The following is a 27,631-nucleotide window of genomic DNA, read 5'->3' as shown; positions in this document are numbered from 1 at the left end:
AAAAAGTTCGATAAACCACTAAAACTACGATACGTCAGATAATCAAGAATTTGTTGGATAAATTTCTTTATCCAACAAAGACCCAGGTCAATATTTGGTAAAAGATATGTTCAATTTTTAAAAAAATCGCTATGTTCGTATTATTGATAGAGTTTGATATATTTATTTTATTGAAGTCAAAGATTTGAAACCAGACAAAGTGGAAGCCAAATTTTAATTAAACATACAGACTGAAGAACTACAGTCTTAGAAAACTAACCTAATTTCAAAATGAAAAAATGTAACATATTTATTTTTTGAACTAAAATAAACTATTGATCACTAACGAGTATAAAATACTGTAATTTCAAGCATTAGGTTTTGTAATTTTATCGCTGAGGAAATGTTTAATTATAAGAAGTAAAAGAAAAAACTAGGATAAATGTTATAATAGTAAACATATGGTACATAAACAGACACAAAAAAAACTCTGAAAAAAATTAATCGATTGATCTTTTGGTTTGCAAAAAACAGTAGCATGCTAATAGAATTTTAAGACATATTTCTTACATGCAATAAATATTAAAGACTCTTAAACTAGAAAGTCGGTAACAAGGATAGTAAAGTGACTTACTTGCAAAAGTGTATAATGGTGTGAAGGGTACTGCCAGGACGCATAAAAGGATGTCCGATAGAGCTAGGTTTGTGATGAAACAGTTCGTTACGGTATGCATAGCACGATTTCGACCGACAACATAACAGACAAGTACATTACCGAATAGTCCCAATAAACAAATCGTGGTGTACAGAACACAGAATATTCCTTGGACGGCGGGATCTTGAATTATATCTTGTAACGTTTCATTCATCATTACGGAATCTTCGCTTTCCATGAACGCCAGGGTAGTATTAGTTCCGTTTTGGTCCAGCGCTGGTCCCACTGTTACCGTACTTGTATTATTATTGATACTCATCGCGTCATATTTTATTCATAGCCATTTCACACAACACAACCACTTAACGTTCGGTAAAACGACTAATAAGTAATTAATTTTATTCATTTAAGATTTTATTTAAAACTGTATAATCGCTAGTTACACATTATTATACATTATTCCACAGTTTACACATGTTATTTAAATTATACATAGATGCTAGCAGGAACATTACAGATAAAGTTCTCATAAAATCTACATACAAATATACACTTAATCATTCTCTCGTATATATTAAAACAATTTATTTTTGAAGTCATTACTATTTTTATTTGCTACTTATAGTCTATCGTTCGTACCAAAAAGTCAAATTACATCTTTTACGCCAATCAAAAAAAAAATTCCAAGATTTATAACCGAAAATTTAGTTTTTTAACTTTTAAATTAACTTTTAAATTTAAATTAACTTTTTTAAAGATAAGTGTCTTTTTATATTTAAGAATTAATATGTAATCATATCAAACGTAAATAATGTAATAAAAAATTTCTTGTTATATTCGTAATGGTTTTACAGTTCTTTAGGTCATAGTTCCTTTAAAATAAATAAAAAAATGTTTAATTTAGTGATTTAATCAATCATAAAAAAGGACTTTGAACATATCAAGGTTCAAAATATAATAATAATGTTTTATCACAGTAAGTATGAGATATTCGCTTATAAAGAATAATATTATTAAATCTCAATTTTCAATAAATGAAATTGTTACATTTTATTTCACATCTACATTAACATTCCAAAAAAGTATCACTATCACACAATATAAAGATTACAAAGTTTCTTTCAAACAAAGTCGTAGAATCTAACGTAAATTTATAAATGTACTAGACATTATCTCCTTACGTAATTAAAACTTGTAGTTTTAATGAAAATACTTTAAAAACCAAAATATGAAATGTTGCTGAAATACCACAATTCGATATGGTTTTCTAAATCATATAAACTAAGTATATTGATAGTCATTCTTTAGAAACATTATATAGCAGAAAACCATTTTTTACACTGCTTCAATTAAATAACGAAACGGTGAAAAATTTTTTTTTTAAATAAAAGAATAAATTATCACAAGTTAACTTATCCACAAAACATTAAAACACTGGATTTGTGGTAAATTATTATATATCCTTTAATTATTATTTATTTAATTAATATATATTCTCTTATTTTAAAATTGTTTACCAACAATTCTGTTAAAAAAAAAACTAACCCGATCGTCTTTCTGTTTTGGTGGCACTTATTACACTTCAGGCAATAAAACTGGTTGAAGATATTTCCATCTCCCTGATACTGAACATTTTGAAAGTTTTTTGAAAAATAATCTCGATATGAATTACAGATGGTATAGGAACCCTATAAATAATTGACCTGAAACAGAAAAAAAAGTTATTATAATATTTTATTATAAATCTTCATTAATTTTTTTATAATTTATCAAATGAATTTAATTATTCTTCTGATGAGCATATTTTTATGTAATAATATAAATACGGAGGCAGGTTAAAAGCAAAAGGTTTAGTTACACCGTTGAATTAGCTGCAATTTAATTTATACTAACAATGACAAAAAAATAAATCGACTAAACAACTATTTGAATTTTATTGTCAGTTCTTTTTCTAAACTACTTTTATGTCCAAAAAAAACTGTTTTTTTATGAAATAATCGACGTTTCTTAGAAATTAATCTTCTTCTTATGACTACAAACATAATTTCTTCTCGGGATAGATATTATTTTGGAAAATAATATTTACAATAGCAAAATTATATTTCACAAAAATACTATTTGCATAATACTGCATAAATAAAAAAATACTATATACTCGTAAATACTATACTAAGTAATTAATAGAGTTCAAGACTTTGCCCAGATTGAGGGATGATTGTTTTCATCTTGTTATTATTTGCATTATTGGATGAAAGCATCAGCTTATAGTACGATAGAGGATTAATTTAAATCAATTGCTGCCTTCTAGATTATTTAAATTAATTAATGAGTGATTGTTAACGTCTTCTATGAACAGTGGATTCACGGGTTGATTACAGGAGTAGTCAATTGTTAAGATCCTTACCTAATTGTGTGCTGAACAATTTTTTTTGCGCAGACAAGATTTTTTGGAGGCGAGGCGAACTATTACGTTATGAAAACGAAGGACCTTAAGACGATACTTATTATTATCATTTTCTGAGGGAAAAATGCAACATCCTGCAACCCAGTGTTGAGATACATTCCATTAAAATCATTCTCATATTCATCATAGCAGGAATAATTCCCAAAATTTTATACGATTGGGGGGAATGTCAACGTGGTAAAAAATGAGGCCAATATGTATGGATTAACAGCTCTCCTGATTGTAGTCTAATAAAAAAAATTGACTATATAAGCATATGAGGGTGTATTTCAAATTCTTTGCCGAACTTTAATAAGCTTTGACAGATGGATTTATATAATTGTAGAATAAATGGAAAAATAGTCAATAAAATAATATTGTTATTTTTAAAAGTATTCTATGACTACGCCTTCAGAAACACAAAACATGTTTTCACGAGATCGAAATTACCTCCATTACTTACATTCGACTTTCATGAAAAAATATTCCGCTTTGTAAAGCATAGACTGACTGACTACATATGATATTTAAAATTTTATTAAAGAACCCGAAATCGTTCACTAATTCTTAAACTTGACAAATTTGAGTATAATTTAGTTAAATATAATATTAAAAAAATGTGGCAGTTGCAGAACTCGCCGACAGAAGTGAACAGAAATGAAAACTTCAAACAATCACTACTGATCGTTGGTTAATAATGATATTTTATTCTATTACTGATTTCAATGTATTTATAATACGAGCTAATGGTTAATTAAATAATTTGACAATAAAATTTAATTTTATTTTCCTTATTAAATAGTCTTAGAAAACATTTTAATTTTAATAATGAATTATATTATTTTTTTACAATATGTTATTACATTATATTATTATTTTACAATATATTCTTTTACATTATTAATTTCTATTCTATTTCTGTAATATTTATATTATCATTATCTGGAGAAATTTCTGTGACATTTAGATTATTTGTATTATCTGATTCTACTAAAAATGAAACAATTGGTTTATGAAAATTAAAATATGAAATAAGTATTCTTGAATGAAATCTATCTAAATATCTTGTAAACACTGCATCTATTGTTGTTCCATACCGTGTTGTACTTAAATTTTTATCATTAGACATTATTAAGTTTAATTTTTCTTTTAAACAGTCTACCGAGTGGCTTTGATGATTCTTCAGTAAAATTTTTGTTGAATCTCAACTCAAAATTATAAGTATTTCATGAAAATTTTCGTTTAGTAATTTTGATCCTTCTTCAGTATATATTTTTATGTAAAGTTGTCAGTAGCAAATTTGTATGTAAAAATTGTGTAATTTGTTATTGTAAATTGTGTAAATTGTTGTAACAGTATTTCTTGGTGAAATACGGCTATTATCAAAATTATTTGTTCACTGGAATTTTGCAATGTGCTGTGCATATTTCTCCAATTTCATATATATTGAAGCCAAAGTTTGATGTTTGTCTTAGATGAATGTCCATATGAGAACTCATTATATGTGCAGTTTCTTGTGCATTATGATAAATAGCCACTCCGGCAGCTGAAACTTGTGGTCTTTAGAACTTGAAAATGCAATTAAAATTAGGAATATCTATAGGTTGTTCGTGGTTCATACGAGTTTCTGATAATATTAGTACATGTGGTTGTTGTACAATAGCGTCATTATGATCTTTTGCGTGTGCTCGTAAACTTTGACAGTTAATTGACAATATAGATAAACGTGTTCTTTGCGTAATCAATTCACTCAATAGTTTACTGGTTGTTATTAGCGGATTCAATAACAGCCTTTTGAAATCGTCTTGAAATAATTTTACTGATGTTGAATTTCTTCTTCCATGATAAAATATTGGGTTATTATCTTTCGTTACAATATATAACCACTCAATGGAAGTAATTGTTGACAAAGCCACATATACTAATTTTAAAGAATGGCTTTCGTCATATTCATAAACAATTTCATCGAAAGTGCCTCCTTGTGATTTATATACTGTAACTGCACATGCAGAAACAATTGGAAAATGCTTTCTTCTTACATTTAGTGTTTTATTGTTATTTAGTGGTTTTGTAGATGTCGTAAAAATTAGTATCGCATTCGGATTTATGTTATGTTTTTTTCATATAACATTTCCATTTATTTCTGATTTTTCTTCCACTTTTTTTTTTGGAAATAACATCCAAATTATTGTTATATCACCGTTTTCATTTCTGTACACTTGACATAATTTACCAACCGTTCCATTAGCCAAGCCGTCTGAAACATCTACATTGATAGTTAATATGTAGTATTTATCAATAAAAAATTATTATTTCATATGGTAATCCTCCAGTGTTGATAGCAGTCTTTTTATTTAATTTTATCTAACAAAATTTTGTTGTTCTGTGTTTTGACATCCAATATATACATCTTTAGTAACTGAAACGATTTTATTTTCTGCAGCACTTAAAATACGATTGTTATATTCCTCTCCATATATCTGTACGATCGTCTTCCATATTACTCAATTCTTTCATAGTCGTTTTGATTCTCTGTCTTTCAACGGGCCATACCGTAGAAATAAAAACTGTAACTGTTGATGTTTTTGACATTGGCTCTCTTAGTAAGTACCATGATGTTTTTTGACTTGTAATTTCTGTGTGATTTAAAATATTAATACTTATGTTTTTTGTTACTTCGACTATGTCAAACTCTGGATGTTCATTCGTAGTTTCAATTTATTTTTCTTTGCACATTACTAACGCCTCTATTAGTTTTATTGACATATTCAACAACATAACCTGCACACGAATATTGTTCTGTGATAAATTGAAAATCGGTGTTTGATTTATCTACATTTAATAAAAAGGGATTGAATGGGTTGTGCAATTTTTCACTTGTTTGACGTTTAACAAATACTCTTGGTCGAATAATACCAGCTCTGATGATATTAACATATTCTTAATCTGTTTGTATACCATTTTTTTTTTCATAAAAATCATTTAATTTTTTAATCTCAATACAATCTAAATTTTCTAAATTGTTTCGAAATATAGTATATTTTTTCTTATAATGTGCAAATCCATCCTCAGTATTCTTCATCGGTAATAAAATCACTGTATTTTTAGACGGCATAAAAGGAGCATCAAATGTACATTTTTGTTTTTGTTTGGATGTAATTTTTTTATAACACGTGAAAGTATGTTTATGGGTTTGCAACTTAATATAACCAGATGATTCTGATTCTGAATCTATAAGACAATCTAAAAGTTCTATAAGCCTTGTTGTAGTCTTCATTAATTGCATTTTTAAGAGCGTTAGCAAGCCATGCTAAAATGTGAGCATGTGGACTTCCTCTATGTTGGAATTCAATTCTTTTAAAATAGTAAATTACTCTGTATTTTTTGAAAGGGCTCGACCGTTTTGATTGCAATATTTTTAGAATTACATTAACTAATTTATTAAAATAAATTGCACATGTCATTGCATCCTCATTAATTAATGTACTTTTTACCATATAATAAATTTGCAACAGCTTCAAGAGATATTTATTTTTTAGTTTATACAAAAGTTGAAGTAAATTTGGCCATCCTATTTCATTAGCACTTATTGTGAAAAACACTATGGGCTTTCATAGTTGTCTGATCACAGCAAAAAGGAATTTTTTCCTTTCAGACCAATACCAAGTTGAATTTGGAATAGAATGCAAAAAAGCTATATTACTTTCAATCCATCCTTGAATGTAATTTTAATTTTCAATCTATTCTTTTGTAATGTTTTGTAATGTTAACGTGCTTAAATGCAATTGTCAGTGAATAACGTACTCTGATTCTTATTATTTTCATAGCCATTTATAAAAGGTGATGAGCGCTAACTCCCCTTCTATCTGAGCGTCTTAATTCACTAGTTGTCATCATAAATGGCGTAACATTAACGCCATCTCTAAAATTGCGGAATTGTCCATAGTATATTTTTGGAAATGATAATTTCTCCTCTGTATGTTCGTCAAACAAATACTAATTGGAAGGTTATTTTTTCCAGGAGCTACTCGTAAATACATCTCATCATTCCACATTAATGTCTGTTGTTGTGACATTAAACTTTCTTCAATTGGAATATCTTCAATAATTTCATATTCATTAACTGCTGGATAATTTTCTTCAAAAAATTTGTCATTAACACTAATGCTGTAGACTTCATAAAGAGGAGTTGTTATTAAATATTTTAATCGTTCTTTAATTTCCCTTTTGTTAACCAATCCATACACGTAACTTGACTTATAATTTTTTTTCTTTTTATATGAACAGTAATAGAATGGTCATTGTCAACATTTCTCGGTAATTGATTAACCAATATATTAACTTCTATAGGAACATTAATAACTTGTCCGTAGATGTCAAATTGTTCCTGAGCGTTCCTTAATCTTCTAATCTGCATGAATGGTATTCTTGGTGAAATTAGTCTTTCTGATACCAAAATTAATGGTAATTTTTGCATGTTTTCTGGAATAGAAGGGTATTTGAATCCATTGTAAACAGATAAAGGTGGTATTCGTTTTTTATTAGTTGCAGATAGACAAGTTGAGCTTATCTTAATTTGTGGTATCTTATCATTAGTGAGCAGCGTTCTTATAAATTGAATATTATTATTTGATGTAACTTCATTTTTGAATATTTTAAAATCATTTTTGAACCATAATATACCACAAATATCATAAACATGACCAAAGTCGTTTTGAGGAAATTGCTTATGGAACTCAAGATGTGCACTGATATGAGTAAAAGTGGTGTTTTGATTATTTTTTGTAAAAAAATTGTTAATATATTGCGTAAACGAGTCGGAATCACTATCTGAATTGAAGATTCTGGAATGCGTGAATGCTTAAATTTTTTTTGTATTTTCTGAAATAAATGGAACATTAAGATGTGATGGACCTGCTATTTGTGATGTATGAATTGTTTGCGATTTTGTATTTTCTGAAATAACTGGAACATCAACGTTTGATGGACCAGCAATCTGGAAGTATGATTTGTTTGTAATTTTTTATTTCTGATTTTATATCGAAATCGTTGAGAATTTTTTTTAATGATTCTTTCCTGTCATTATTTTGTTTTTAATCAAGAGTTTTTTTTGTTATCTCTATATCTTTTGGAACGCAATTCCGATAATTCTTTTTGCCTGGATTTTACATCGGACATATCTATTTCTGAAAATTTTCTCTTTTGACTTTCCCTATATCGCTGATTACGTAATATTCGTAATTCTTTTGAACGTTCATCTTTTTTATTAATTTAATAAGTATCATCATCGCTTTCTTCATCTGTATTTATTTTCTGACTGTTAATTGAATTCTGACTACTACCTTCATTATCCTACATAATTGAATTATCCAAATAAAAATATATAATAAAATTTAGTAAATTAACTATAAGTTATTAGAAATTGTAAACGTAACAAAATAATTTTTATTCTTTTGATTATCCCGAATGGCGTATAAACTATATGCTTTATCTACCGCGTTGCGTGGAGTAGTACATTAGAATGTACTAATCTACTGTATTGCATGTATTTAGAATTTTAGAAGTACAATATACAGTGTTGTATATTGTATTCTACAATATAGTTCTCTTAAAATGCAAGAGATGGCGTTAATTGATGTGAGATTATTTGAGAAGAGTTAAAAATTATTAAGTATTTAATTAAAATAAATTATTACTGCTAAAAATAAATATTTTATTAATTCAATCTAATTTTTAATTGTTAAAAATTATTTCACCTCTAAATTAGCTAAAACCAACAATTTAAAAAAAAAAAACCTATATTAAACTATTTTAAAGCACGCGGTCACACATCAACGCCATCTTTTGTATTTTGTGAGAACTAACCCATTTATTATATATATATCTAGTGTCTCGTGACGATTTCAGCTCTTTTTTTTTCAATGCAAAAGTCTATCCTAAAATCTCCGCACTACGCGCCAAAATAAGTTTTCACTTCAATAAAAACTTCAAGTATTGTAAAAGTAAATCTAGTAATATAAACCTTTCAAAATGAATTATTTAGAACACAGTGTTGTAGAATGTTCTATAAACCATAAATTGAGACCACATGAACGCTAGCAACAGGAACAACAAATTTTTTAACTGGTTTTATTTAGTGCACCTAGTGACTGTACCAAGTATTATTTAGAAAAATACGAGCAACTGAATTTGGGTCTATTTATTGTTATCATATGTATTAATATTTAAATATATATTGATTTATCATTAATATATTAGATACATCATGAAAGGGAGGAACTAAGTGGCGCAGCACGTGGTAATCATAGAAAAATGTTCAAGAATTAGTTTGATTTTGACGAGTATGACTAAAATTACATTGTATTGCGGTATTGGGTACAGAATTTTTTTGCTGCGGTTACAGGATTAAGAAAATATTCTAGCTGAAGAATCCTAATGATGGTTATTAGATATATATTATTCCTGTGAGATGCCTAGCCGTTTTCAAGCAGAGAATAACCACATACATCTACACCCTTCTGCATAGTGATAAGTCATGTTAATATTTTGATGGCAACAAATTTTTATCCACGGCAACTAAATATCTACTTGTCATATTCTAACAAAGCCGGTTGCTTTATAGCTTATATCCTTTAAAAAATTAACTTTATAATAATGGTAAAAAGTAGAGAAGGGGCTTTGATTATTTTCCAGTCACAATTCTTTGATGTACAAAATTTCATCTTCCTACCCCTACGTCTTTTTTCATTAAAATGCTAGAGAAGAAAAAAAGTTCTTCTTTTCGAACATGTTTTAATATATTTCATACTTTTTGTGTTAGATTATATTACTTAATTTATTCTCGTAACCTGTAAAGAAATATATATATATATATATATATATATATATATATATATATATATATATATATTCACATAAATATTTTTAAAATATAAAAAATTATTACTTTACATTTTTTGTAAATGTTGAAAGTTGGAACAATCGAAAAAACTTATACCATTCAAGAGGTGATAGTGTGTTAAAGCGTTTCTGCTTGTTTATGTGTACTGATACTGTTTATGTATCTTTAATAAAATATTGACTTAGTTGTAAATTTGTATATAAATCAATAGTCTATATAAATATTAAAAAATAAAAATAAAAAAATAGAGGAACATTTTACAATTTATTAAAACAATATTCTTATGATATTTTACAGCTTCTACTTGCCCAATATATTATGGGTCTGTTGTTATTGCTACAGAGTATAAGAGCGACGTATTTGTATACCCAACACAAACTTTTCTATAATTTCAGTCCTTAGGCTGGTTGGTAACAGTTCTTCACTCTTCTCGCTTATCAACCTTTCTCTTTAGTTTCCAGTAACAATCATAATTCATATCGCTCATTATCTATTTTATGAACTCCAACCGAGGCCTTCCCCTAAAATTTCTAACCAGACCCAGGTGCTTAAGAATATGTCCTATTAGCTCAGCTCTTCTTCTTTTTAATTGTTTTTAAAAGCTTCTCTCTCCGTTAACTCTCTTAAATGCCTCCTAGTTTGACACTTTTTCTATCTAACTTATCGTCATCATCCTTCTGTAACACCATACTTCAACAAAACAAGTTTCTTTGTTTCCTCTCTACCATATGTCCATGACTCGCTCCGATATATGCAATACTCCACGCAAATGTTCTTAGTAATTATTTTCTCAACTCAAGTCTTATATTATTGGCTTTTTAAGAAAATAATTTTCTTTTTGTTTAAGTTGTTCTTTGCCTGGTGTATTCTACTTGCTATTTCTTTGTTGTTTCTTCCACCACCTGTTATCTTACTTTCTAAATATTTAAACTCTTCTACTTCCTAAATAGTCTCATCTCTCATTTTTATTTTTATTCTATTCGTCTTGTTCTTCGTACAAAGTAGTATTTTGGTTTTATGACTGTTAATACACATATTAAATTCTTCTATTATTATTATTATAAAAGTAGTCGTCAATAAAAATTATAAAAATAGCCGAGAAAGTATTCCTTGTGGAGAACACCACAGAATTGGTGTTCGCCATTCACTGAAACACTCGTATGTTTCACGACATCGCGATCGAAATATTAAATAATAATTACAGAAATCAGTAAAGTAGCATATCCCTGATTCCCATAACTTCGAATTTCTTTAACAATATCTCGTTTTGCAGAAAATCAAATCCTTTCTGTTCAACTACAAAGAAACCTAGTAATGTTAATACTTTATTCTGGTAATTAAATATTTCCAAATAAATTATTTAATATCGATTTAGTGTTTTTTTTCTCTGACTTGAGTAGGGTGTGGACTAATAATTTGTTAAGTTTCTACTATTTTCCCTTTTTTTTAAATAGGAATTAGTAGGGGTATTTTTAATGCTTGTAAAAATATACCAGAATATAAATTTTTATTATTTTTAAGAGAAATATCGATTGCAAATCATTCTGGAGAACCTGAAATAATGCATGTATATATCATCGTCACTATACCTTTCGTTTGAGAAGGGAAATAAAATTTTCAACTTCTTACTTGTTGATGGGTTGCAAAAAAATAAGTTGAAATTTTATTTTGAAGAAAACTAAAGCAATGCACCAATTCAATGTTTAAGTAACACACTATATCGAAGAATAAGCTGTTATTCATATTAAAACTTTACCGTTTTATTTTTTTTTTATTTTTACCAACCCAGGCGTTTGTAGATAATAGGTTGACGGAGACTCTTTTTTAATTTATATTGTAGACCAGGCAGCCATACCTTGTCAAAGGTGTGGTGGACGTTTAGAAAGACAGCCGAACAGAACTTCTTCTCCTCAAGGCATTTGCTGATAACATCAAGTTTAATAAAACGTAACTGCTCAATAATGATATCCCCAACGGAAGTCAAACTGAAGATCAGGAATGAATGAGCTTCCTTTAGAACAGGCACAACTTCCAAAGAAATAATCTCTGAAATATTTTCCACAATACAGGTAACAGTATTTTGGCCTGTAAACTGAAACGTCATGCACCGGCTTGCCCGGATTTAAGAGCAAGCCATTTGCGAAAACTTCGATTCCATCAGAAAGTAAGTCATCCGTAGAATACATTAAACAGTTGCGTTACATATTGGATGGGTTTGGAAGCATGAGCAGCATCTCGTTATTGACTAGGTCAAATCCTTGGGCCTTCTTTGAGTTATTTCCTTCCTGATTACTTGCAGAACTTCTGTCTAGGAAAAAGGCTTGACAGGAAGAATCAAAGGAATCGGGCTGTATAAGATACCAAGGATTTTATCCTCACCAGCGTTCTGTAAAATTAAGCAGTTGAAAGACTTTGCTCAGATAAGTAGCAAATTTGTTAGCTTTTCCTCCATCACTCCGAGCTCATGATCCATTTGATACCTTCAAAAGACGAAATGTCGGTAGAGGCAGTTGAAATATCTTCTTACCCTCCATAAGGAATAACCGTCTTTACGTGAAGGGAACAGACCGTCAAGGTAGTTTTTGAATGTTTTATTGTTAATAATTCTCAACATGTGTTTCAGACTGCGAGTGGCCTTATGCAGAGAGGTCCTATTTTCAGCTCTCCTGTAGCTTTCCTACCTTCTCTTGAACCTTTTCTTATTAGCGATAAGATCTATCACCTCTTTGGGTAGAAATTCGTTGTTAAAAGTAAGCAACGATGAATTGTTTCTAGTTTGTCCCCAGCAACGCGAACGTCGTGTTGAACAGCCTCAGCGTAAGACCGCTGACGATCATTACGAGAAGAGTCGTGAACTCTACTTGATCTTTTCCCTAATGACGGAGAATTGACATCAACTAAAATGAAAAACAACAGTCCATCTGTTCGTAGCCTAGATTGGAGCGGCAGTCTTCGTAGTAGGTAAAACCTTTTGTTTCTGTTTTCTCTCTAATATTTGATTACTGGAACAGGAGAATGCAGATTCTTCAGCACAACTTTATTACCCTTTTCGTCCTTTCTGGTAAACATGTGCCAAATTAGATAATATTAACGGACCAGATCATTTATTTTTTGTAAATATCGACAAATCCTTAGAGATAACACGTAGTTGCTTAGAGCTGAAGAATTTTATACTGTAATCACATTAATTGACACATTTCAAATGATTCTTGCAAAACATCTGTGATATCGTATAGTACTATCGGTGAAAGCTTCCCATTAAGCTCCCACCGATAGTACTAGCCTTTCCACAGGTTGTATTGTCAGCAACCTCCACATAAAGGTGCTGATAACGATTTGTTAATTGTTTTAAATTACATAAGAATTCTATTGCATATTACGGAGGAAAAATTAATCAACTGAATAAAATTAAAAAAAGAATACATATATTTTTGAACAGCTGTTTTTATGAGTTAAAAGATATTCTTACTAAGTGGTTCTAATTTATTTATGAATTTTATGTAGTAAGATATAGTGCTGTTTTAAAAACATTATTCGGGTATTGTATTAAATATAATATTATTTATCTTTTATTTATTAAGATTTTGATAGGACTTTAATCGTTATCAAGTTATTTAGCTGACCTATATAACTTATCATCTGAAAGTTATTATGCATCTGCTCTTAGCTGTTCCTAGTAACAATGGCAATACGACATATGGAAACAATAATTCACAGTCTAGGAGAAAGCGAGGAACTTTAATGTGTTCAAGCAGAGACACTAGATAAACGATAGATCATAGACTAATTAGAGATGATATTTTGATTAATATAAGTAATGTCTCGGCGAGTGACAGTGGAAACTTTACCGATTCACAGACAATTTACCATTGCAGACCAAACCAACACTACGTACAACGAAGGTGTCGCCAAATTTTTGCGACACATTGCGAATGATTTACCGTCTTGTAATCAGTACAAACATCTACCAATGGAACAGACTTGCGAGAAGATTAAACAGAAGGAAAATATTAAATCCAAATTCTACTTTATCTTCTACTTTATCAGCTTGACAAATTAATATATGCTAGTAAACTCATCATGCTATTATATCTTTTGCCACCTCTGTAGATGAGCGGCCTACATAAATCTTCCCCTCTAAACATTAACACTCTTCCAGGCTTAACACAAATTTTTCCTACTCCTTATTTGTTCTAATCAACCATTTTCTCTCATTCATCCGACTGTAAATCATTCTTGGCAATCTTCAGTCATTCAGTTTCTATATTCTGAATCGTACCTATCAATGGCCTTAAACCCTTATTCTATCATCGATTATTCTTCAAACAGCTTTTAATTTAAATCTATATAGGATTGCAAATAACATTTCTTTCTTGAAGAACCTTTCTTCTCAGTATCACCAAATACACTGTTAAATTTCAGGTTTTCCAGTTACCCGTAAGTAACTGAATCTATACATTTTTTCAGATACCGTATTTCAAATCTGTCTTGTTTAGATTAGTTTACATTTAAACCTTGTATTCTGTTTTTACACTTAGTTACATGCCTATTTTTTTAGCATCAGGAACATCATTTTGTCAATTTTTCTTCCAACTGTAAAATTATTTCTTCTGATCACTTTTTAGTGATTGAAAAAATCACTGTAACAATGTATCAGCAAGTACAAGGCACCATTATGTAATATTACAAACGTTTTCACGCGGGTTATTCACTTATCTCATTACAGATTTGTTTCCTACTAGCTCTGATACCTATAAAATAAAATCAGTTAAGAGATGGCTAAATATTCTTTTCTTTAGACAAATTGTTTGACTGAATTCCTTCCACTTTAGAAACCTATTTTAAAGTTTTTCAGCAGAAGATTTTGTCATAAATTTAGACGGAATAGTAAATTACTGATGATTATATTACGTAAATATATAAATAGACTTAAGAATAAGTGTGATAGTGTTCTTTACGTGGTTAAATAAGCATATTAATAATTATCAAACTAATTTTTTATTAGTAATTTTTTTAAGAAACAAGGTATCTTAGTATAATAGATTGTATTTTGAAAATAAATGTTAACCAAAACACAATAATTGTACAACAACGTAGATAAATTTCTGTATTATATTATTTTTTTTAAAATGCTTACACAATGGACACAAAAAAATATGTAGTAAATCACAGTTTTACACTGTTTTTGTGATTTTTGTGTGTTTTTTCCCAAATTCCATGATGGTGAAAATGCTACTATTTATGTAAAAGAACTTTGTAATACACAAGTTTGTTGTATGAGATTTATTTAGAGATTGTGATTATTTCAGAAAGTATGTCAATGATATCGATTTTTTTTTAAATTATGGCATCAGATCCAGTAATAAGAGGGAATTTATTTATTAATTCCCTGTTATTAATTTAATTTAATTTTTGAGTGAACTGACAAATTCCTGTTAACAAATGAAAATAATGCTCAACCAATTTAGGTAAATCGTAACTTAATACAGTACAGCCCCGCTTTAACGCCACTCGATAAACAGCGGATAGGATGTAACGCGGATTATAACCTGTCCCCCAAAAAATATTTGAATATCTGAAAAAATAAAATAGGATGAAGAAATAGTCACCGTACCACTGTATTTGATATCAGTGAAAAATCCATCATAAATGCTTTGAAATTGTCAGCAGTATGCTTCTAATATAATATCTGTCAATAAGTCACACCAATTTTAAAGCCTTACAATTCCCAAAATGATAATTAAATAAAACTAAATTATGATTCTAATAAGTAATAGGAGAAATTCTTATGATATACTGCATTTGACACTTTTCCTGTAATAGCGATAAGACCATCAATGTGCTGGCTTCCTTACTTTTTCCTGTCTAGCCTCCAGTAATTACCTTTCAGATAATACTTTAGAGGATGAATGAGAATGATATGCATGAGGGTAAATGAAGTGTAGTCTTCATTTGTGTCTCGAACTCTTAGTTCGACTATTCCTTAGATGTGTGGTTAATTGAAACCCAATCACCAAAGAACATCGGTATCCACGATCTAATATTCAAATCCGTATAAACATAACTGAATTTACTAGGACCTGAACGTTGGAACTCTCGACTTCCAAATCAGCTGATTTTTGAAGACACGTTCACCACTGGACCAACCCGATGACTTAATCCATGTGCTGCCTGTACAAGGCAAAGTAACGGTATCTGAATGTTATTGTATAATGCGATTTATTCCGAGCTCCTTTTACTGTGTCTATCAGTATCGTTAAGTTTTATTACGTTGGATAATTTATTAGATCTAGTAATGGTTTTTTCGTTCGTATTTACCTACCATGTCGTCTAAACTAAAAACGTATTCTATAAAGAAAAAGTTAGAAATTATTGAAAATGTAAAGCCAGGTCGTTCGAAAGCCAGTTTATCCCGGGAATTCGGTGTACCTGAAGGTACTATACATGGTTGGGTGAAAGAAGAAAATAAATTGCGTTCTTTTATTGATTTGGTATATGAAACAGTCGGACTTGATCGCAAACAGGATAGACTCGGTGATCTTAATTTTGTAGATGAGTGTATTAGAATAGCCGAAAGACGGAACCACCATTCTTTGCAAAATTTGGTTTTCGCTAAAACGGAGTGAAGGATTGCCGCTATCAGGACCAATACTTCGAGCTCAGGAACAAAATTTTCATGAACAAATTAGCAATGGAGAAGAATTCAGTTTTTCTAGCGATTGGTTATCGCGATGGAAAATCCGTCATGGCATAGCCCAAGTAAATATCGAAGGAGAATATCGTTCAAAAGATGTGACGGCAGCCGAACATTTTTCACAAACAATATTACAATCATTTATAGAAGAGAATAACTTCCGTGACGAGCAGTTGTATAAATGTGATGAAACTGCTTTGTGTTATGTACTACTGCCAACAAAAACATTAGATGCGAAGCGGGCACCAAATAAGTCTGGTAGAAAATGAACAAAGAAAAGGTATTTTTTCTTAACGTGATTTAACGACGAATTTGTGCCTCGTGTAGAAAATTATTTACGAGTTTGAAAATTGGAAGAAAAGCTTTATTTTTTCTTGACAATTGCCCTGCTCATCCGCCTACTGATTGTTTTTATCCAAGAACACCACATCTTTGATCCAACCATTAGATGGAGAAGTTATTCAGACATTTAAAGCTTATTATCTATGAGATCTATTGACTTCTATCATTAACTGAAAATCACAAATAACAGAATTTATTAAAACTGTGTGTCATTAAAAAGTGTTGTATACAGCGCTGGAACAGCATGGAATAACGTAAATTCCATTATAATTAAAAATTGTTGGTCGGTATTGTCACACAGTAATATATTAGACATTGAAGCAAGAAATGTTCATATTTTTACTGACGAACACGCAGTGGAATTGTCAAATTCAACCGGGCAAGAATTGTCTGTTAGTGATATCAGTGAGTGGGTTCAAGAAGACATTCTAATACCCATTGCCCATTACATGACCGACGAAGAAATTGTAAACTCCGTTCTACAACCTAACGATAATTTGACGGAGAAAGAAGGGGAAGGTGTTGAGAGGTCGCTGTTACGGAGAGATCTACACCCTTAACAAAGCACGTTCTGGAAAATATAAATAGTGTAATAACATGAGTGGAGCAACAAAGTGATAGTGATGATCGTCATTTATTGAATTTAAAAATTGTAAAATCATATATTATTTAGAAGAGACATACAAGCGCGAAACAAAAAACAATAATTTCTTATTTTAAAAAATAATGTACATTTAAAGAAATAATATCATACCTTCAGCACTTAACTAGTTTGTAAGTAAGTATACATTATACTGTATTGGCTTTTTCTATTAAATCATTATTGCTTGATTTTTGCCTATTTTTTTAATTGATCTCCTTTGTGATTTAAAAATTACTTCTCGAAATATCCCGGTTAGCCTATAACGCGGGTATCACGTAATTCCCCTGATAACTGCGTTATAGTGGGGTTGCGCTGTATATATTTGTGCACCGAAACAGCCTAGGTAACTGTCTATCGTTTAGAATAAAAAGTACTTTTCGGTTATAAAGGCAGCAACTAAATATTACTGTAATTGAGAATAAAATAAAAATATTTAAGTTAAATGTTAGTATTACCATATTATATAACTTTAACAGTCGCTATAGTATTACCATTACAATAGCGACTTTTAAAGTTCATCGTAATTTTTCAATATAGGAAATTTATATTTAAAAAAAATTAAAAATAAAACTACAATGTGCTTCAAATTGGAAACAATAAATAAATAATTTTGTTACAACGCGAAAAGAAATAAATTTGGTTAAATTTATTAACGAAAAGAAGAAATAAACGTTTGTAAGTCCTTTAGCATTCGTAAAGGGAGATTCATTTTTTAGGTGTTTAGCCTCTTACATGTTTGAAATAAAAATTTAGAATAGTTACAGTTTCAAACATCAAATAAATTGTCTTAAGAGCCTCGTTAATATTTTGAAATTAGACAAAGTACATCTAAGAAGATGTAAATGATTAGACGTGATTCGCTACAACCTCTATACATCCAATATACAATATACCTCTACCATATTTTCTTTTTCTGTTTAGCCTACGGAACCACTGTAAGGCATTACGTCAAAGAATAAATGAGGATGACATGTATGAATGTAAATGAAGTGTTATCTTGTACAGTCTCAGGTCAACGATTCTTGAGATGTGTGGTTAAATGAAACCTAACCTAAATGAAAGTATCTAAAATCTAGTATTGAAATCCATATAAAAGCAACTGCCTTTACTAGGGTTTTAACCTTAGATCTCTCGACTTCGCAATCCGCTAATTTGCGATGACGAGTCCACCACTAAACCAACCCGGTCTATAATAATAATCTGTACTATAAAACATTAGTAATGTATCTCTACCTCTATAACAAGGTCTCCAGACTGATTTTATAATCAACGCTCAGCAAAAACTACTGAAGAATAATTGATTAAAATTTGTAGATACGTTCTTCTTATGGTATAAGTACACTAAAATAATATTTTTTTGAAATTCCGAGTTTAAAGAGTTAAATTGGGGTAACCTTCAACTTTATTATTTTTTAAATCTCTGTAAAATATGAAGATATCAACTTGATTTTTGGTGTGTGTATTCTTCATGTGAATATCTAAAAAGTAATTTCTTGATTTATCGAAATTGATCTTGAAAATGTTGAAAAAACAAAAAGGTTTTGAAAAATGATTGGTAGATTTTTCCCATCTTCGACTATCATAAACGAGATAATCATATGATTTGGAAATATTTCTTAAAAACCAAAATATTTCTTAAAAACTAAAATATTTCTTAAAAACCACTTTTGGATATCTTTGAAATTCGATTTTTTAAGAGGTACGACAGTGTACGGTATGTGGCTCAACCAACACAGGCACTGCCACTGCTACTCTGTGCGCGACGCGACTGGCTTCACCTGCTACCGGTTATTTGACTAAAAACTAAAAAATAAAACAAAAATAAAAAATTAGAAATTGAGAAACGATGTACGGTTACTTCCTAGTGATGTTTGTGGGGCAACGCTAAGAATCGGGTAAAAATAATTTTGCATGGTTACGAAGGTCTGGTAATCAGCTACTACTATTTTTAAAATGGAGGCCGACGATTTTGAATCCCGCATTCTTCATATCACTCAGTTTTTCGGGTCCTGTACTAACCAAATTGTTGCTCTGAAGAAATTTTTATACACCGATATATTTTATAAATTGAACAGGATTCAATAAATTTTTAATTATCATCATTATTCTCACAAACATGAGAATAATAAACATCGTGGGAGTTGTTAGGGTATAAAGCCCCCGGGCTAGACCAGAAGGGGTTGCTTCGCTCTTTCTCACCGGCTAGTATATATATATATATATATATATATATATATATATATATAAGCAAACATTAATAACTCATATTCTGCCCACTCAGTATCGATGTTACACAATATATTAATGTTACAGAATGTAATTCAGGATTTTAATGATTAAATTTATTACTGTAAATTTCGTAAACAATTAATTTTCTAGCATTATTAATAAATTATATAGGTCATGAAAATAAGTATACTCCTTGCTTTTTCTTACCAAGATAGCACCATAACATCACATTAATCATTATGAGGACATTTTGCGCAAAACATTCTTTTACTCTGATGTTAATACAAAATTTTCTTTACTATAAGAGAATGAATCAACTCTTATACTATTAGATGCACTACTACACATCTTATAATAAATCTATATATATATATATATATATATATATATATATATATATATAAATATACGATGAATAATATATAATCCCTGTTTACGCAATTAGTACAGAATTTCCTTAATTAACAAAAATAATTACACTTATAAAATAAAAGAATTTATTTAAAAAAAGTTTTTTTGCATAAATTTTAGTTTAACTATTACACAGCTCTATAATACAAATTAGCAATTAGCATTTTATTTACTGGTAATATAAACAAGAACTAATTAAGATAGAGTTTAAGTGTTTTTAACACAATTATTGAACTTGTAACGTTAAAGTTAATTTACTTTAATTCCTTTAAACTCACTCCATAAAATTTAATTACGTAAATAAACTAATACTAAATATATATATATAAACCGGGTCAGTGTCTTTTAAAGCCTTCCTTAAAAAAAAGAGCATAATAATCATATTAGAAAAATTTTGATTTTAGATTGTTAATACGAGTATTTCTGGGTGAGCATAATAATTAAGATTTGCTAATTATGAAATAAATTATATCTTTTATACCTTTATTTTTACATCCGAAAAAACTCTCAACAATCAATTTCTTTTTACATAAATTTTCAAATTAAAAAATTAGTACCATTATATAGATATAAAAGTAACTGTGACTTACGTATGATCAGTCCATTGTATTGTAAGACTGATAACATTTATGATTTTTTTCTCTACATACTTGTCAAATAAATAAGAATTTTATGGAATGTAAAATGCTTGATATTTTTCTTGAAATAAAGTACTGAACAGCTAGTCAGTTTTTCAAAGGTACAATAATTTTTCCTTTTTTTGTGTCAAATCATTCGGAAATGTGATCTATTAACTTATTTTCAGTTTAACTTGGAATCAGCTAAATATAAAGTAACTGACAGCTGTAACTTTATATATAATGGATTTCTAACATAAAAGAAATCGAAAAATTATCAGTTATGTATTTATATATAGTCTATAAAGAGTTACGTCAAACGTCTTTCAAATGTCTTTACGTGATATAAGCCAATAGCTTTACAAGCTTTAGTAAGTAAATTTTACTAGAGAGTTTCATAAAGGGTTCTAAAGGGCTTCATAATCTACAAAGCACAGATCGGTGAGAATTACTGATCATTTGCATAATATATCCTTTTCAGCAGCTAAAACATGAAACAAATATTTTTTCCAAACCAGTAATAATATTGCATAAGAAATAAACGTAGTCGTTTTGAGTTCTTCACGCTAGATTATATTAATACTTTCAATCTTTTAGAGGTACGATTGACTACAGAATTATTGTTTACAAGTTCTATAATCAAAGTTAGTAGATTACAAGAACAATTATTAAATATGTAAAAATGTGACTATGCTTATGCATTCTTAATGGAGATTGTAAATTAGTTTCATATTTACAATAAAATTTTGAAAAATTGGTCATATACGATTATTACATTTACCTAATAAAAAGGGAAAGTATTTATTTTTCCTCGGTGACTTATTCGGTTTTATTCAAATTTAGGTACTCCATTGTAATCGTTCTTCATCGCATTTTTATAACTGAAACGATTTTATACTGATCAGTTGATGAATTCCTACCTCTTAAAGTTTCATTAACAATAATATAAATTTTAGTCTTCTTGTGGGATGTTCTTTACATTAGGGTTTATTATAATCAATTTTAACTACAACTAGAATAATTAATATAATTTTTAAGTGCAAAAACTAAATAATAATTAATGTAATTTGTTTCTTTCTTCTTTTTTTGACTTATTTTCCTGCTATCAATGGATGGGGGTAATTTAGATATACTGTTTGCAAGTGGATTTAACATTTAAATGTGTCTTTTTCCCAAAATTGTTTTGACAGGTCATACGTCGGGGAATTAATTAAAAATGATCTGTTTCTATATATTACATTTTTAGATAAATCGAGAGGATAAAACGCCCGGATCTCTCGTTTTTACAACAGCTGAAATAATTTCAAAACGATCGTCTGTAACGGATATTGGGTAAACCACCTACCCTGAAGAAGTTATCTTTTATTTAAAAGTTATCTCAAAATGCACATCTAGAATTTTGTTTAACGTGTATTAATTACCTCACCTTAAAATTTTGCTACTTTTCTGCATTTAAATGTATCAACCAACGTAATTTTGTAAACACAACTATGATAATAGAAATACTCGTACTAAGGCAATTTTAAATGATTACCTTGCATTAAAGATGTGTATGAACTATTTCAATATCAACTAAAAATTAACTTTATGACATTTTTTATCAATAATAATAAAACCTCAGACTTCATCATGGATATAACATTATTTTTATCTGAAATTTAATAAACTTGGATACTAGTAACGATGAATGATTTGGTTTTGCCTAACTATTCATGAAATCTGTGATAAGATTGAAAACACAATTAAACCATTCGTGAAGAATATATCTGGATCAAGGTAAACAATTATAATCATTGTTTTTTGGCAAAACCAAGTGATGTGTATGAACTTTTTCAATATCAACTAAAAATTAATAACGTATAAATAAATTAAGTGTAATTTATTACCTTCTTTAAGTTTTTATTAACTATCATGTATAAATTAAAATATCATGCCAAGTAGTGTGTACTAAAATCTCTTTGTTATCATATTCATTCTTTAATAAATAAATTACTGTACTTTATTAAAAATCAGTTTTAATTTTATTTTTATAAATATTAAGCATAAATTTTTTGCAACTTTAGTTATGTTGATTTATCCCGGTGTGCTATGAACCTTTAATTTTAAAATTACTTATATATTATAGGTACTTATATTTAAGCAATGCAGAGGCTTTTAGCGTATTTCTTAAATACTGATAGATCGTTTTAGCCTGTAAAATTATTAGCAAATTTTGCTGCCGATTCATTAAACAATAAGATAACAGTTTTTCGTATTTATACTACCATAGGTTAATGAGTAAAAAAGGAAACTTTCCTTAACTTTCCTCCATCAACTGTTTGCATGAACGTTAACAAAGAAAAAATGCAGCATCTATTAGAATAAAAAAAATATATAAGTTTATAATAACGTTTGCAGTTCAAAGTTAAAGATCTTATTACTTGAATAATTCTAAATTTTTATAATGCTGATGGAAATTTAATCAAATGATCTCTATTTGTCAAGATATGAAAAATTTTTTCAAACAGAGGCTACACTGGGTTATCACCCAATATTGAGTTTTAGGTTTTTACTTGCTCTTGAACGTACAACACACTTTGATAAATGAGATACAAATTTCCATAACTTGAAACCTTTTTACAAATAATAAAATGTTATTGGAATTGGAAGACCATGGAACTTAGTATGCCCGCTATTGCAGTGGGGTCTAAAGTACATGGCATCTTTTACTTTTTTAACTCCACTCCACGAGGAAATTGGTCAAGGTTATTCGGTCCTGCCACCAGATGCGATAATCATTTTACGTCAAGTCCAGATGAGTAGGCGGATCGGATTGGGCGCGAGAAAATTAACGGGATGATTCAAGGTTAGAACGCGTTCATCAACTGTTCTTAAGTGGCGCGCCATAACTCTTATCGTGAATATCACGCAGCACCTTTGACGCACGCACATACATATGCAAGAATCACCTCCCAGTCTTCGAGCCACGATGAGGACCTCGAGATGACGTCTCCTGTTGCGACGACCATGATGACAGCGGAATCGTGGTACGACTATATTTTATTTACACACCCATAAATAAACATAGCGGTGGCGGTCGGTATTAACTGAATTAATGTAACTTCACGACTTATACGGAACAAATTTAGCAGCGATGGTCGGGGAGCCACTATGGCCGTGTAGGCTAAAGCGAGTTATTCAGACTTAAGAAAGGTTTTATACAATGAAGCTATTTTTCAAATCGTCTCTGTAGTTCTTAAGTTGATAAGACAATCCTAATTTTATATTGAAATAAAGAAGTAATTTAAAAAACATTAAAAATAATTTATCTTTTACTTTTACGTAACTGTTATTTTTTACTTTTCATTTCTTTAATAATTAGTGAGTTAAGGATTTGCTAATTTACAGCTTAAAGGTATAGTTCTGGAAAGACCAACTTATTATGTAATTAGATAAATAAAAACCATGAAATAAATAATACAAACGAAGCTTTATCTTTATACTTCTATAAACTGAAGAAGGATAACTATAAGTACAGAAACTCGATGATAATACGTACATTAAAGTATCTTATTGACATGTTGAAGTTAATTAAGCTAAGTTTTACCGAGTTCACTAAAGTTCAATAAAAATTTTCAACACTCTTTCTTTCTAAAATAGTAGAATTTATTCTAATCAATTTTTCTTGATTTTTCCTAAACTTCCTACAATTGATTGTTCCTAAACGAACTACAATAATGTCCCAGCAAAGAGTATTACAATTTAAGAAAATATAATTATTCTCATTTTAAGTCTGATACCTAAAACTATTGAATGTGCAATGGGTGAATATCCGTAAACTATTCTGAGGGAAAATCGGTTTATTTTACTGTATTTAATCTTAAATAATATTTCCAATTTTCTAAACGTTAATAATTTTTAAATGTTCATTTTAAAATAATTTTATTTTAATTATTTTATTGCGTAATACGAGGTAAAATATACCTTTATCATGGTATCAAAATGATGTAATTTTATTGAACAAAGATAATTCCTTTTAAACTACTGGAGAGCATTGCAATTGCAAGAATTATACATTCACAGACGTTGATATTGACGCTTACTGGTGCCCTGAATAAAAGGTAAGTCTGTATAAAAAAATACAATAATTAGAAAAAGTTCTCCGCCAATTGTTTGTTAAAGTATCTGAAATAACACATTATTTCAGATACTTTAACAAACAATGGTTATTACAAATAATTAACTGCAGTCATTTTTTTTTTTTAGGTTAATAAAAACAAACTATTTTTATTTTTTTTAATTAAAAAAATATTAATTAAAATAATTGTTTAATTTAAAAAAAAAAAAAATTAAATTAAGATTTTTTTTAAATCTAAATTTAATTCACAAAATCTTCAATTACTTGCAGAACATACGTGTCATGATTTAATATAAACTATTAAAAAATTTCATTGTTGTTTCTTGACACATAACGGAAGAGTGCCAGAAAAGTTCTCTAATCGAATAATATTAGCAGCATCGTTGATGTAAATATTAAATCGTTCGTTTTTAACTAAAGTAAACTTTGTTAGCTTTTATAAAAAAAAAAAAACGAACATCATCTTAATTTCTTTTGTCATGCCCAAAATATGTTCAGTGTTATTTTGTAATTACTTAAGAAAGCCAGTAACATAATAATTTCGCAAAGTACTACTGTTACTAGTTAGCGTATAGATCGGACCATTGTACGTAAATCTAAAAATAAATGAATGTTCCATATTTAGAACGTGTATTATATCTCTGTAAACAATTCTTTCTTTACTTTTCTTTAGTTTTGTTTTGGTCTGACAGCCAACTAAAAACCTTTTAACACACATATTACTTAGATGTAATTTACCCATTATTTAGATTTTTATTGTTTATTTAGATTCCACCATTTATAACATGGTAAACAATCTCTTTATTTAGTATACATTTTGTTAGAAGTTAAGTGAGTACATACGTACATATATATATATATATATATATATATACGTATTCTATATTTTTACACACACACATATATATATGTAAAAACAAAACAATATTTTGTTAAATAAAGTTATATAATCCAAAACATCATGTATTTTTTTCTCAATGTACTTGTCAATGATCATAAATAAAATAAAATAGAGTCATCAGTAAACTTTCTGAATAAGTTCCCCAAGAACGATCCCACGCTGGGCCTGCTTCTGCTGCTGATTTCGCCGGCAAGGTAAATTAAGCCAGGCGAGCTGGAGCGTAAAGCTAACTTTAGAGCCAGCACCCAGCGGCTGCCTCAATGGGCCGGCCCGGCCTGCTGCTCCGACGGGGATGTCGGCTTCCGCTGGGAGGTCCCACGTTGAGCCGGCCAGGGAACTTCTTCTATCTTCTTCTTCTCCTTCTTTTTGGCTTTCTCCAGGCGGTGATCGAATTGAAAATTCACTATGCTGTTTTATTGGAGCCTGTGAGTAATGGAGCTGCAGCGCCGCTATGGTGGAAGATCTGGGCGATCAGCTACGTGGTGGGAGTGACAATTGTGCAAGCGTGTACGTATACTGTACTCCTGCCGCGCGTTGCTTCCGCCGATATTATGCTAGGCATATTTGTGGTAACCACATCCCCCTCACAAACTGTTTAGGTGAGCGCATATGGATCCAGATCTGATGGATCTCGCTGTAGTGAAGTTGTCAGCGCTTGGTGTCAGGTTTGGACCTAAAGGCGTGTACTTTTGGCCTATCCTATCGATTTCATAAACTTGCCCTGTTCGTTGAAGGACAATGTACGGAACTTCACATGATGCCTCGAACCCTGCATATTGACTATCACGAGCAGGGCCGGTGTGCTGCATTACGAACACTTGGTCGTCCACCTCAAATTTGGTTGCTCTTCCATGTTGTCTACGAACTTCTTTTGACAGTAGACCTCCTGGTGTGATGCTGCCTTATTTTCTCTTTTCTCAGTGGGTTGAGGCGGCTTCTCTGCTGTTGGGTGCTACCAGTCCCGGGGTCTCTTTAACTATTCCAATGAGCAGTACGCTTCGTGGCGTGCCAGTCGCGTTGTTAGCCCTATTTTTTAATACGAACAGCACTCGTAGCACACTCTTACCCCAGGTTAGATGTTGGACATCCTGCTCGAAAAATATTCTCAGCGTCTTATTTACCTCCTCATTACGACGCTCCATGGGATTCACCCTTGGATGGTATACGAGTGTAGTCCAGTGGCTAATGCGTCGTTTGCGGCATAATTTCTTCCATTCGGGCTTGTGAGCGCAATCTGTCGTGACGGCTGCTAGATAGCCCCAGCGGCATAAACTTCTTTCTCCAAACAGCTGAACAGCTGGTGTCCGGGTCAGCTCGAGGAACTGGCCTAGCCTCTACCCAGTGGGGAGAAAATATCAGTCTCCACCATTAGGATCCTGTTGCTTTGTTCTGTTTCTGGATATAGATCCATTAAGTCAACCGTCACATGCTTCCAATAAGCTGCTAGCTAGCCTCCGAGGTCACTGATTGTCTGGTGGAAGGTGAGGCTTTCGTTTTTAGCGGGTGCATGTGCGGCACTCCCGGACGTACTGCCAAACGTCCTTTGTAAGGCCCTATCAATCCTTGTATTAACGGATCGATCACCGGGTTTCTTTTGCTCCGGAATGAGCAGTTTCTGGAGCATTGTGGTAGTGTTGCATGACAGCCGAGCGGTTGCCGTGTGGGATGTACTCTCCTACTGGTCGCGGTCCTGCCTTAG

The 27,631-nt window shown here is 30.2% G+C and overlaps 1 protein-coding gene and 1 long non-coding RNA gene across 2 annotated transcripts in view; both read right to left on the bottom strand.

Moving 5' to 3' along the window:
* sNPF-R (short neuropeptide F receptor) overlaps window positions 1-1,261 on the bottom strand; it is a 515,234-nt gene extending 513,973 nt beyond the window's left edge. The window contains exon 1 of the mRNA XM_075354365.1: window positions 614-1,261. Within this exon, the coding sequence (XP_075210480.1) occupies window positions 614-953 (340 nt within the window). The 5' untranslated portion in view covers window positions 954-1,261. The remainder of the gene's footprint in view (window positions 1-613) is intronic.
* A 940-nt stretch (window positions 1,262-2,201) lies between these two features.
* LOC142318301 (uncharacterized) overlaps window positions 2,202-27,631 on the bottom strand; it is a 250,275-nt gene continuing 224,845 nt past the window's right edge. The window contains exon 3 of the long non-coding RNA XR_012754870.1: window positions 2,202-2,337. This is a non-coding gene — a long non-coding RNA (uncharacterized LOC142318301). The remainder of the gene's footprint in view (window positions 2,338-27,631) is intronic.

This window comes from Lycorma delicatula, chromosome 1 (genome assembly GCF_047948215.1).
Source record: "Lycorma delicatula isolate Av1 chromosome 1, ASM4794821v1, whole genome shotgun sequence".
Lineage (NCBI taxonomy): Eukaryota > Metazoa > Arthropoda > Insecta > Hemiptera > Fulgoridae > Lycorma > Lycorma delicatula.
The sequence above is the reverse complement of the archived record's forward strand: the minus strand, read 5'-3'. Positions and strand labels throughout refer to the sequence as shown.